The sequence below is a fragment of the Sphaerodactylus townsendi genome, linkage group LG05 (assembly GCF_021028975.2).
Source record: "Sphaerodactylus townsendi isolate TG3544 linkage group LG05, MPM_Stown_v2.3, whole genome shotgun sequence".
Taxonomy (NCBI): Eukaryota; Metazoa; Chordata; class Lepidosauria; order Squamata; family Sphaerodactylidae; genus Sphaerodactylus; species Sphaerodactylus townsendi.
Window position 1 is genome coordinate 62,160,934 of NC_059429.1, and position 12,237 is coordinate 62,173,170.

A 12,237-nucleotide genomic window follows, 5' to 3' on the forward strand; every position below is an offset into this window, starting at 1 on the left:
AATTCACCTGAGTGAGAATGAAATAGGAACATGAATGAAGAATCCATCTTTTTGCAGGCTCTTGCTGATATGGCATACCTGAACTCTGAGACGCTCCAACAGAGAATGTGGAAGAGTTCAGTATACCCCAGGTACCTAGAAAGGACCAGAACCAAGGTGAATGGCAAAGGGAATCATGGGGGTCATTTGTATGGGGGGGGGGGCATATCTTCTGCAGCCAGAAATCAACCATTGTTACCTGCATCTGTACAGATCCAATCGAATCCATCTTTCAGATGAGATCAAGAGCACATGTCACACATTGCAAATATGTTTAGAACTGAATTGGTTTGTTGCTGCAGCAGATAATCCTCGATTGATGTAAATAAATAAACTTGACTTTTATTATTCCATCTGAAGTTGCTGGCTTGACTGTCATTGTTCCAGGCCTGTATGCAAAAACCTATGTTTGTTTAAAACTTTCTGCTGCCTTAGAGGCTTACAGGTTTTAATAATACTATAGCATCGTTTTCTTGACAGTTCCATGTCTATTAAACTTCTAAAATATTCTGATGTATTTTCCCCAAATACTAGCAATGCAGTCAAAAATTATGCTGTGAGATCCTTAGCATATTTACTGTGAAACAAATCCTACTGAGTTCAGTGAGGCTTCCAAGTTAATAAGCATGCCTATTATTGCAGTCTTAACCACTTTTTTCTTTTGTTCAAGAGGTCAACTGAATTCTCATTCGTCACAATTCCTTAATTGCCATAAACCTCTAATCCAGGCCACAAATTCCTTGCTGCCCATACTTTTTTTTTTTTAAAAAAACAACCTTCAGAATGCGTATCTAATAGCAACCAATGACTTTTCCTATTTTCTCACTTGGAATCTGTTTTAGGAGCTTGGAATTGCTATCTCACTTGAATCAGTAACATCTGTGAATACAGGCCAGTCACAATGAAAATGCTTAGACAGATTTCCTGTGTTTTAAGGCTCTTTTTCCTCTGAGGAGATTGCTCTGGGACAATTACATTTAATGCCTCTTATTTCTTTTCCTTTTACTTGGGTAGCTTTGCTGGAAGGATTTAAAAGTGACTTTAAGAAACATTACCACCATTTTGAAAAGTTCCACTTTCAAATACATGAAAAGAAAAGTTTGAGGGGATTCCTAAAGCTGTTTTGCAGCTTGCAGGTATGGCTTTGATTTTCCTTTCTTGGCAAGCTTTTGCTATTTTCCATTCCCTTCCAAAGACCACATTTTTTGGGTGCCTAAAGAGCAGGCCTGTTTAAATTTTTTACTTTAGGCAAGAATAGAAACGAATAATGCTGTATGTTCATGCTTGGAGTGAATCTGTATGTTTGCTTCTTCCAAAGTGTCTTTTTTTAGTATTTAGTGATGTATTAAAATCTATCTTTGAAACTGTTTTACCTTAAATACTAATAATGAAGCTGTATTTTTAAATATATTTTATTTACAAAAGACAGAAGCAAAAGACTATTATTGTTGTATTAAATGCCTTTATTCAGAATCCTGTTAAATGTCTTTTCCTTTCTCAGCTTTATGGAAATCATTCAGTGGGACTCTGCTTTTTTATAAAATTTCTGGGCAAATTGCAGCTTTTTTGTTGCGAAAACTTTCTCTTTTTTCATGGCAAGTGGACTCAGCAGAGAACAAAAGTCGACCCCTCTCATTTTATATGGCAGTTGATAAATTATTCATGCACTTAACTAGGAATCTGGATTTTCATGTGAATTGCAGTAGGTTTTTAAAAATTTCCACCATTTAAACAGATATTTCTCTCACACCTGCTTGCTTCAGGCTACCAGGTGTTTAAAATCACAGATGGGTTTTTCGCCCACACTCAAATCCCCTTTAGTTATCAAAGAAGTCCTGTGAATATTTTGTCTTTTTATCTATACATACTTGTGAAATCCTCCCCCATACAAAACTAATTAGCATGAGGGGGAAAGAGGATCTAATAAGACTTTAACAATTAGCAGCACCAGGAATCCCTGTAACTTGGCTTTTAATTTTAAACTGACAAGATGCAGGTGCATTTTCATCATGGTCTTTTAAGTGTGTGAAGCTTTAGACTATATTCCTGTGTTTTTTCCTGGCAACTGAAGGGTAACTGTGTTTTCATTAAATCTTTCAGCAAATTGTAAAGTAATAGAAACTACTGCTGGAACTGAACACTGCATACAATGTAAAGGCCCATAACGTTCATACTACTGTATTGTCATATGGAACAAAGCTCATAGCAAGTAATGAAAAAAGGGTCACTATGAGTTTTCATCATCTTAGATCTGAAGAAAATGGATCCTTTGGATATGAAAAGAAATTTGCTATCCAGATTTATGAAAGGAACACAGCTAGGCAAAAAAAAATGTTGATAGGTTCAAAGAGATAAACAGGAAAATCAAGGCTATAATATTTCTGTTAAGGATGTAGTTAGGATAACAGTTCAGGAGGGCATTTTTATATAGGAACAATGCTATAATAAAATGGAACTGTTCAAGAATATGTTTTTACCAAGGGGTAAGGGCAGTTGTGTAGCTACAATGGGGTGGGGGGCACTGTGCCCCGGGTGCACGCCATTGGGGTCATGTGGGGTCACCCCCTCACACCCCTCCCCCCTGCCGCAGCTCACCAGGCCCAGCAGCCAGTCTACTTTTTCAGCCAGCTGCTCTTTGCAGTCGATTGAACTAAGGTAAGTGAGGGGAGGGAGTGGGGAGAGAGTGGAGGGCAGCCTCCACCCCTTCTGTCCCCACTCACCTTAGTTCAGCTGTTGGTCAAACTAGGCTGCTTTTTCAGCTGGCTGCTCTTTGCAGCTGGCTGAACTACAGTAAGTGGGGGAGGAGCAGGGGGCTGTGGGGGGCACCCACCCCCACTTACCTTAGTTCAGCCGGTGACCCAGCCAGGCTGCTTTTTCAGCCAGCTGCTTTTTCTGCTGACTGCTCTAAAGTAAGTGGTGGAGGGCATGGGGGGGGGGCAGGACCTGGGCACCATTTTGCTCCCCTAAGCCCCTGGGCAAGGGCTGTAGTTTATGGCTACAGTAGTTTGTATTGTATGTATGCTGCTCTGTTGCATTATTTTCTAACTCTGTGAATCAGCCTTCCTTATAATCAAATTTATATATACCTTAGCTTATTCCTATAGCATTGCTAAATTTTCTAATCTGCCTTGAGTCTCAGTAAGAAAGGTGAATTATGAAAGAATGAATAAATGTATTATATGGATGCAGTAATAAGGAATTCTATGTGTGTACCAGAAGCACAGCAAAAATGAAAATATGAAAGTCTAGAAAATCCATTATAAACCTACGCGATCAATTGGTGTTGACTGCTGTGGGATCCTTTAATGATATGAACATGGAATTCATTCATGGGTAATTAATCTGAATAATGTCTCATTTATGTTGTTCCCCTTGTACCTGATCCCTGCTGATTTTATATTTTGGGACATATTACACTTCTCGTAATGACCTTCAGTTTTGAACAAATGAAAATGATTAAGATAGAAAGGACTTCCCAGTATAGAAACCAAAAAATTCAGCAGGCCATCTCCATCTTCAAATGTTCTCCATAGAGCACAAGAGTGCCTCTTACATTTCTAGTATCACCTTTCCTAAACAGAATAGTTTTCACAGCCACCTGCTTCCAACTAAGCCAACAGCCATGTTAAAGGGCTTTTAGACCCAAATCCTGTTTCCTGGCACCTGTGTCCTTGAGAAGCCCCAGAAGCAGAGGACCTTCCTTACTATGTTTTGCCCTGTCCTTGCTATTGGAGCCTAGGTCTAAATCAGCAGAAAGCAACATCTACTATCAAAAGAGATGTTTTTATACCCCCCCCCCGCAAAAAAAAATTGTTTGGAGCTGCAAAACATATTTGAGGTTTATAATGGTTGTAACATAGCATATTCAGTCTAAATTAGTCCATCAACATTACTAATAGGTCCAATTGAGAATTCATTAATATGTTTTGCCATACATTCTTCAGGGGACTATTTATGATTATTTGGTACTTTACCTTTGCCTTTCCAATACAATAATACCATGTTTTTGCTGCATTTATATATGGGCTATGGACCACAATAATGACAGACTGACTAACCAGCAGTATAGTCAAGATGATGTTGGTAATGACTTCTTAATACACCACATAATAATGAAATTCACCAGCTTAAAATGCATTAATTATCATCAGTACATTTTAATTATTATTTTATCAAATTTATATACCGTCCCTCCCCCGAAGGGCTCTTTAAAAGACATGCTCTGGAGAGGAACATTTTAGCTGTGCCAGCTGAACAGAGCCTCCAGGCTCAGAGGTAGCATATCTCTAAGCATCAACTACAGGAGAAATACTGGAAGAGAAGGCTGTTGCCTTTAATCTTTCAAATGTGGGATATGTAGATGGACCATGACCTGATCCAGTAAGGCTTTTCTTACATACTAGCAGCAAAGCCCATTGTGGGGGAGATGGAATGGGCCCTAGCAAAGGGTCAAAAAGGAAGCATCTCCCCCTGCAATGGGCTTTAGTGGGACTGCAGCATCCCCTACCAGTGGGACACTTATGTGTTTCTGGGTCTTCAGCTTGGAGTTGGGAGAGGCTGGAGAAGTGTGGGTATATTGGAAGATAAGAATAGGGGGAAAGTGGAGAGGAGTGGCTTTGGATGGGGGGCGGGCAGCAAGGTGAGCATTGGGCTGGAAGAGGATGGAACCAAGTGGTTTGGGAGGGTAGGAGTGCTGAATGGGGAGGCTTGGGTTGGTGGAGGGCAGAAAGGTGAAGGTTCAAGTAGAGTGGGGTGGCAAGGTGAGGCCTCAGCCAGGGGCAGGCTGTAAGGTAAGGCTTGGGTGAGGGAGGGTTGGAAGATGTGGCTAGGGGTGGGGGAGAGGAAAGTGGCAAGGGGTGGCTAAGGGTGGGGAGGAGTGGAGTGGGGTGGGAAAGGATGGCAAGGTATGGCTAGGAATGGGGAGAGTGGCAAGGGATGGATCAGGGTGGGTGAGGGTGGCAAGGGGTGGCTACGGGTTTGCCACATGCCTTGAAAAGCTCAAAGGGAAAGATAATAATGCCATGCCAAAGGATAAATACCTTTGTGCTGTCCTGAAGCCCCCGTCCTCTTTATACCTCAAGTCCCACTCTTTCCCTACAGCTTCTGCTTCAACAAGACCATCAATCCACCCAACACCATGGGACATCCTGGTACCAACCACAACCCCCTGCCTGGCAGATGTCTGCCCTTCCTCCTCATTCCTCACAACCATTTTGGTCAGTGAGCATTCCTTTCTCAACAGCCAGCCACTTTTCCTTCCATCTCACAGCCTATTTTACTATTCTGGCACGGCCACATGCTCTCTGGGATTGCTCAGGACCTGCTTGGAAGGAAGGTCAGGGGTATGGACATAGCACCTTTTTCTTCTCTGCCACTTTTATATGACTCACAGGGGCAGGAAGAAGCAGAGTACAAGTGTGCAGATGACAATTGCCTGTATATCCTTTCTCAGAACTGTGGCAGAGCAGGGGAGTAAGAGGACCACCAGCTGTTGTAGCTGCAAACCAAAGCGCCCTTAGTGACACTGCCAAGCAGCTGGTTGGTGGTTGCAGAATTTTAGCTGTTCTCTACCGCAGAGCCAGCTGGGCATAACAACAAGCCCCATTGAAGCCTATGGTGGGAAAAGTAATTTTTCCCACCACAGAACTTCCTGAAGACCCTGGCAGGTTCTGGGGAATTTCTGAGTGTGTAAGCACTGGCTGCACATTTTTGAAGATAGAGGCGCCAGACTTTCAAGGTGGCTCCTAGAGGCCTCCTGGTAATAGCATCCAAGCTTGGTGAACTTTGCTTCTCGGGGTGGGGGCATGGTTTGAGAGAGTTCTGAGAGAACTCAGTCAGCAGGCTTCACATGCAGGAACAGGGAAACAAAATAAGCCTTATGGGGGCCCATAAAATTGAACCCACCCCAGAAGCAAAGTTCACCAAGCCTGGATGCTATTACCAGGAGGGCTTCTGGGGCCACCTTGAAAGTCTGGTGCCTCTATCTTCAAAAATATGCAGCCTGATTACACACTCAGAAATTTCCCACTGGCTACAATGGAATTAAGGCACTGCAGAACAGGAAATCTTGGGCAAATTTCTTGGGGGGCTTTTCAGGGGGCATTTTAAAGCTAGTGACACCAAAATATCAGGGTATCATCCAGAGACTGTTCTGATGATACCACCCAAACTTGGTGAATTTAGTTCAGGGGGGCCAGAGTTATGGACCCTCAAAGGGGTAGCCCCATCTCCTGTTAGGTCCCATTGGAAACAATGGGGGATGGGGGCACCCCCTTTGGGGGTTCACAACTTTGGTTCCCCTAAACCAAACTTCACCATAAATGGGTGGTATCATCAGGACAGTCTCTGGATGATACCCTGACATTTTAGTGTCACTAGCTTTAAACATGCACCCCCTGCAGTGAAAAAACGTAAATATTCGGGTATATCTGAATAAGTTATTTGTCTTATTCGGGCATACAGATAATTTTATGCCCAAATAAATCTGAATCCAAATTTTACCGAATGTTTAGGGTATTTATCAAGCCTATCCAGGCTGACCCCTTTCCTAAATTTATTGTGACAATCTTAGTCTGTCTGGACTAGGGTCCAGCAGCAGGGGAAATTATTTTTCTTCTAGCTGATATAGACCTGCTTATCAATCACATGGCGTCATTTCTTGCATTGGTCGCTATAAACATTGTAGTGAATATTGTGCCTGGAGCCTAATTTCTTGCAGCCTGATTTGTGCTTTTGGGCCAGCCTATCTTTTTGCTTGTTTTTAATTTTCACCTAATGGCTTTTGACTATATAAATTTTATTGCTACTTGGAAAAAGATAACTAAGATTTTTGAAATTCTCTTCTACTGAAACAGGAACTACAAGAAAGTGGCATTTCTCGTTAATCCTTCTGTATAAACAAAGATTGTATATCTTCTCTGTGTAGAGAGGTGCATGTGTTGCCTCCATGAAGGAGATAGTTGAGTTTCCTATTTTGTTTTTTATCAAATAAACTTTTTTCCAAAGCATCATTAAGTTTAAAATTAGGTTGTTGAATCTCCCAAGGTGGAATACACATGGTTGTACTTACTGTGGAGAGCAAATGTCATGTATTGGTTAAGAGCAGTGGAGACTAATCTGGAGAATCAGGTGTCTGTTGTGAGGAGTGGAAAGGAAGGTGCTTGTAAAACTCTTTGAGAATCCTTAAAGGTAGGTAGAAAGTGCAGATTAAAAACCAACTCATCCTCCTTCTCCAAGTCTTTTCTCATGGAAGTCTTCCTACAGATTGACTTTCAAACTGCAGCAGGTTTTCTCTGAACTTCCTCAGAAAGTCATTTCCCCTTAATTTCTTTATGTGGTATCCTTGTCCTTTCTCAAACTACCTTTTATCTAATTTGAAAAAGCATGGAAGAATGATAAAGAAGTCCTAGGTCCGTGGTGGCGAACCTTTGGCACTCCAGATGGACTACAATTCCCATCAGCCCCTGCCAATTGGCCATGCTGGCAGGGGCTGATGGGAATTGTAGTCCATAACATCTGGAGTGCCAAAGGTTCGCCACCACTGTCCTAGGTTGTGGTTGTAGATACCTAATGTAAGACCTGTTCCTTCAATGAACGTTAAAACCCACCACATCAGACATTCTGGTTACTAGTAGCACTTCCATTTTGTTGGAATTAAACTTCAGTTTAGTCCACATTCACTGCTGCACTGGTTCATGGTTTCTACAACCCCCATTATGTTGCCAGGCAAGCTTATAGCCAGACAGGGGGGCCATTTCTGAAGATCCTCCCAGTCACTTTTTGATATTATAGACAGCCCAGGCACATGGAAGAGCAAAGGTAAGATTGACACTGTATCTTCATTCAAGGGCTTTGATGTCAAGAGGGTTTGCCTGACACATGACGTTAGTGTTTCCCCCACCTGAATCAAGTATACATAGCTTCAGACAGTGTCTTCTTTGAAAGCTTACCTGCTCAAATCTGGGTAACAGCCCAACTCTGAGCTCCAACCTCACAAAGAACTTCCAAATGCCCACACTCTGATTTCATTCTGTTGTAGATCCAGAGAATGCCCTCTTTGAGTTGAGTTCTTCCATATATAAGTACTGTCTTCTGTTGTGTGGCTTCTTTGTTTACATTGTTTCTTTTCCCAACGTTCAAACCCTTCATTCTGGATAGTTAGAAATTGAATGAGTTTTGCAGAGACCATTTTCCCATAGCTTTGGGAGTCAGAGCACCACACAATGTAGCTGAACTGTAATCTACATTCTTTTTTAAAAAAATGAAAATGGGTAAGGTTGCCTTCCTTTCCCCCATTATCCCACTCTTCCACTGTTCTGTATGCTCCCTCCCCCCCCCCCTTTAAATTTTGATTTTACTTTGTGAGCTTTACAGACCTTTTCTCTTGATAAAACTTTGTGTTCAATGTAAACTGACTAACAGATCCAGTTTGGACTTGAGTCTTCCTTCTGCAATGCCTCTGGCAACTTTCATGAAATCCCAACATCCAAAGGTAGAAAAAATGAAAAGGTGGACAGAGGAATTGGTAAAGGAAAATGCAAGCAAAAAGATTGGAGTTAGCAACATATTAATTGTAGCTAATTCATAACTGCTCTGTGACATTATATATTTTATTTACCATGAAGGCAAGACATTTAATATTCGCTTATCTCATTTTACATTGTTTACATATCTTTTTTCCTGTCCACACATAGTAACTTTAAGTTGTTTAAATGACAAAGGAGCAATTACTATCTGTTGACTATTGTAAAGGAAACTGAAAAAAGATGTGCTAATCATATTTGGCAATGAAAGTGAATACCTGAACATTTCTAACCTCTGGACTGCCATGAGGAAAAGCATGATAAATAACTTTATTGTACATCTAAGGATAAACTATGAGTTGATGATATTTTAAAAATGATGCTGAGGGATTAATCTCGTAAGCATACACCATCTTCAGATTACCTTTTGTTGTTTTAACAAACTAAAGGAAGCCCCCAGAAGATGGAAACTGTGAATGCTTTCCTCACATGGACTAGCCTTGTTGTTTTGGGAAATCCTGAGTGTCTAACTGTAGCCCAGCTTGTGCTGGTGAATAGAGGGATCAGCATTGAAAGAGGACTATCTGTGTATGTGACTGAAAATGACCTACAGTTTAACATTTCTAAAAAGATGGACTCTTGCAAAGTAGAAGTGGTTTTAAATGAGCCAGTGACACAGAGAGTTGGGAAGCTGACACCTGAGGTAAGTGCTGTTATATTAGTTTCTTTTTGCTTGTTCATTAGTTGTAAGTGACTATAAAATATAAATTAATAGGTATTACCTCTTCTCTAAAAGATGGCACAATCATGATCACTATTCTCATGTTTGTGGTATTATAGGTGCAGTACAGTATAACCTGGGTTCACCAGCCTTGTCTTTACTGATTATATTTACCATAATACTGATTTCAGAAAACCCTGCCTTGAGTAAGAAAGAAAACATACTTCTATTGAAGAAGAACCTCAGTGATTCATTTTCATCACTATTTGCTTCTGCTTTTATCAGGTATTTGATTGCCATTTCTTACCCAATGAGGTTAAATATGTCCATAATGGCTGCCCGCTGCTAAAAGAAGACAGTGTGATGCTGAGAGTATACAGGTGTGTTCTCAGTTTGCCAAAAGCTTGAATACAGTTTATATAGTTAATTCCTTTATTTTTAAAAATAAGAAAATTCATGGACCCAGGACACTTGATAATCAAACCCAAGCAAGTGTGGAGGACTTATAGAAAGATGTTGCAATTATCTCATTATCAGGTGTCACCTTTTATCTGAACCATAAAATAGTAAGCACTTATGGATTGTAGCTTTTGGAGACTATGTTTGGACTTTTTATTGATAAGAGCTGGAATTACAATCAAAACTCATGGGAATTATTTGTATGTGTATATATTTGATGCATTCTATTTGCTTTTTATTGATAAATGTTTTGCCGTAATTTATAATGCTAATAAAGGCTTTAAAAATCATGGAAATCCTTTCCCAGAGAGATTCAACTGCCTGTTTCTATAATTGTCTTCCACCAGCAAGTCCAAACTTTTTAGATTTGTCTGGAGTCCCCTCATTGAGACTCATTCATTTTTCATCCCTGTGACAGATTGCCCAGTATAACTGAATCTAAAAAGTGCATGTCTATCTAAGGCCAGGTTGTTTACATTTCATAGTGGGGAATAAGCTGACTAGGAACAGGGGAAGCAACCTGATTGGATGCGCTAACCTGCACTGTGATTGGTATAACAACTGAATGATTCAGAGAGGGATGAGGATATCCCCCTGACAAGAAAAATTGGAGTATGTTTTTGGATTCGGATTCCTTTGTGTGAACATCTGATTGCCTTAACTGTGTTAACATATCTGCTCTGAGGTTGCATTTCAGTCAGTGTGAAGAATTCGACTGGTTATATGATATCAGCCTGAGCTGATTGAGCAAAATTAATATCCAGAAAGGAGAACTGGTTGTTTATTAATGGGCCAAGACTGAGGTGGAAGAGCAGAGTCTTTCCACTGGGGGCCATACATATATAAACAGGCTAGGAATAGATCTTCTAAAAAGAAGAAGAATCCTGAAACCAGTTAGTCTGGTGTATTTTGGGTTTTGATAATTTTTTTTACCTCCACAGAGAGATTTTTGTTTGGTTTGGGTTTCTGAGTCAAGGGTGTATGTGAAGACACTTTGGAAAAGTGTCACCTGTTAGGACCCTGTAATAATCCTTAAGTCAGATGTATCTAAAACTGTACCATCCTTGAACATCTAAGCTACTAAAACTTAAAAAGTATAAATAAAATCTGTGCCAGTGCCTGAAAATTAAAAAACAAACAAATGACTTCTGAGCCAAAGTTTTTGTATATATTTATCTCCTACTTATTTACCTTCCATCTATTTTTCTCCTACACCATCTCCTCTGTCAGATAAATATTGGTTCTTTTCGGTTGAACTGTCCTCAATGATGTTTGGTGCTTTGAAAAGTGGATTTGCCAAAAGTAAAATAATGCTGCAACTTCTGAAGAGTTATAGGTCTGAACAGTGGTGCTTTAAAATTCCCTCTCCCTAGATTGGTGCTGTTTCCTCAAAGGGGCCATCTCTCCTTTTGAAAGGGAGTGAAGATTTAGCATTAGAGGGAGAATGCATGGCTATACCTATATCCAGACAGAAATGTTTTTACTACAGGTTTTAATGTGATAGTTTGTTTTACTATTTTATTATTTCTTGTCCATTACCTTGAGCATCTGCCAGTGAAAGGCTATCAAATTAATACTTTAATAATAGCAAAATGGTCTCTTTTCCCTGTTTCATTCAGAACTTCAGAACCAGGGGTAAAGGCAGATTCTGCATGGGCCCCGGGAGCGGTGGGGCACTGGTGTACATTACACCGGCGCTGGCTTGGGGCTGTTCAGACATGTTGTGCAGGTGGCCCAGAGCTTCTGCAGCCTATGGCAGCACCTCAACACGAGGTGCACCACTTTTTTTTTTCAAACTTAGCTTCTTGTCCCTGCACAGCTCTGTCAGGATGAGGGGACATGCCCCCCTGGCTCTGGCAATGGCTTGGGGCTGGAGTGCAGAGGGCATGTCCCCTCGTCCTGATGGAGCTATGCCAGGACGAGGAGGTAATTTTTAAAAAATAGCGGCATCCACCTGGTGCCGTTCGCTCAGCACCAGGTGGATGCCGCCACTTTCTAAATGAAAACACCATTGGGAAGGGAAAAGAGTGGTGCTTCCTCGATTTGGTGATGGCAGCTGTGGGAAGTTCCCCCTCCAAATAGCATTTTTACCAGGCTGACAATGATGATGTTGGCCCGTGCAGAACCCTACAGAAACTACAGTCACACTTTTCTTCTAGCAATAGGAGCTGTAGCCTACAATTATTCCTTTCTTTCTTGTCAGTAGATAGGGTTTTTTTTCTGTTTTAGTCTCTTTTCTTTCTCAATATACTGATTTCTATATATATCACTTACGTTATGACTTTATAACACTCTGTAAATGAAATTTAAATAAACTATTAAAAATAAATTATTCCTGAAAACAATGTCATAAAACCACATATTCCAGAATACTGATAGGATATGAAGTTGTTTGAATTTGAGTCTGGCATATCACTGCGACAAAAGGAATTGTCTTTCAGAATAAGGAGAGAGAAAACAATTATCCTTTTTAAGAAGCAATAATTTATCAGGTAA

General features: G+C 40.7%; 1 protein-coding gene across 10 annotated transcripts in view; it reads left to right on the forward strand.

Annotated features, from left to right (window-relative positions):
• Positions 1 to 878: 878 nt before the first annotated feature.
• LOC125432449 (FRAS1-related extracellular matrix protein 1-like) overlaps positions 879 to 12,237 on the forward strand; it is a 189,590-nt gene continuing 178,231 nt past the window's right edge. For 9 of the 10 annotated variants that reach the window (XM_048495970.1, XM_048495971.1, XM_048495972.1 and 6 more), the window contains exons 1-3: positions 1,044 to 1,175; positions 9,011 to 9,264; positions 9,568 to 9,662. In XM_048495970.1, the coding sequence (XP_048351927.1) occupies positions 9,025 to 9,264; positions 9,568 to 9,662 (335 nt within the window). In that variant the 5' untranslated portion in view covers positions 1,044 to 1,175; positions 9,011 to 9,024. Of the gene's footprint in view, positions 1,176 to 9,010; positions 9,265 to 9,567; positions 9,663 to 12,237 lie in introns of all 10 variants that reach the window. The other variant, XM_048495969.1, reaches the window with a different exon arrangement.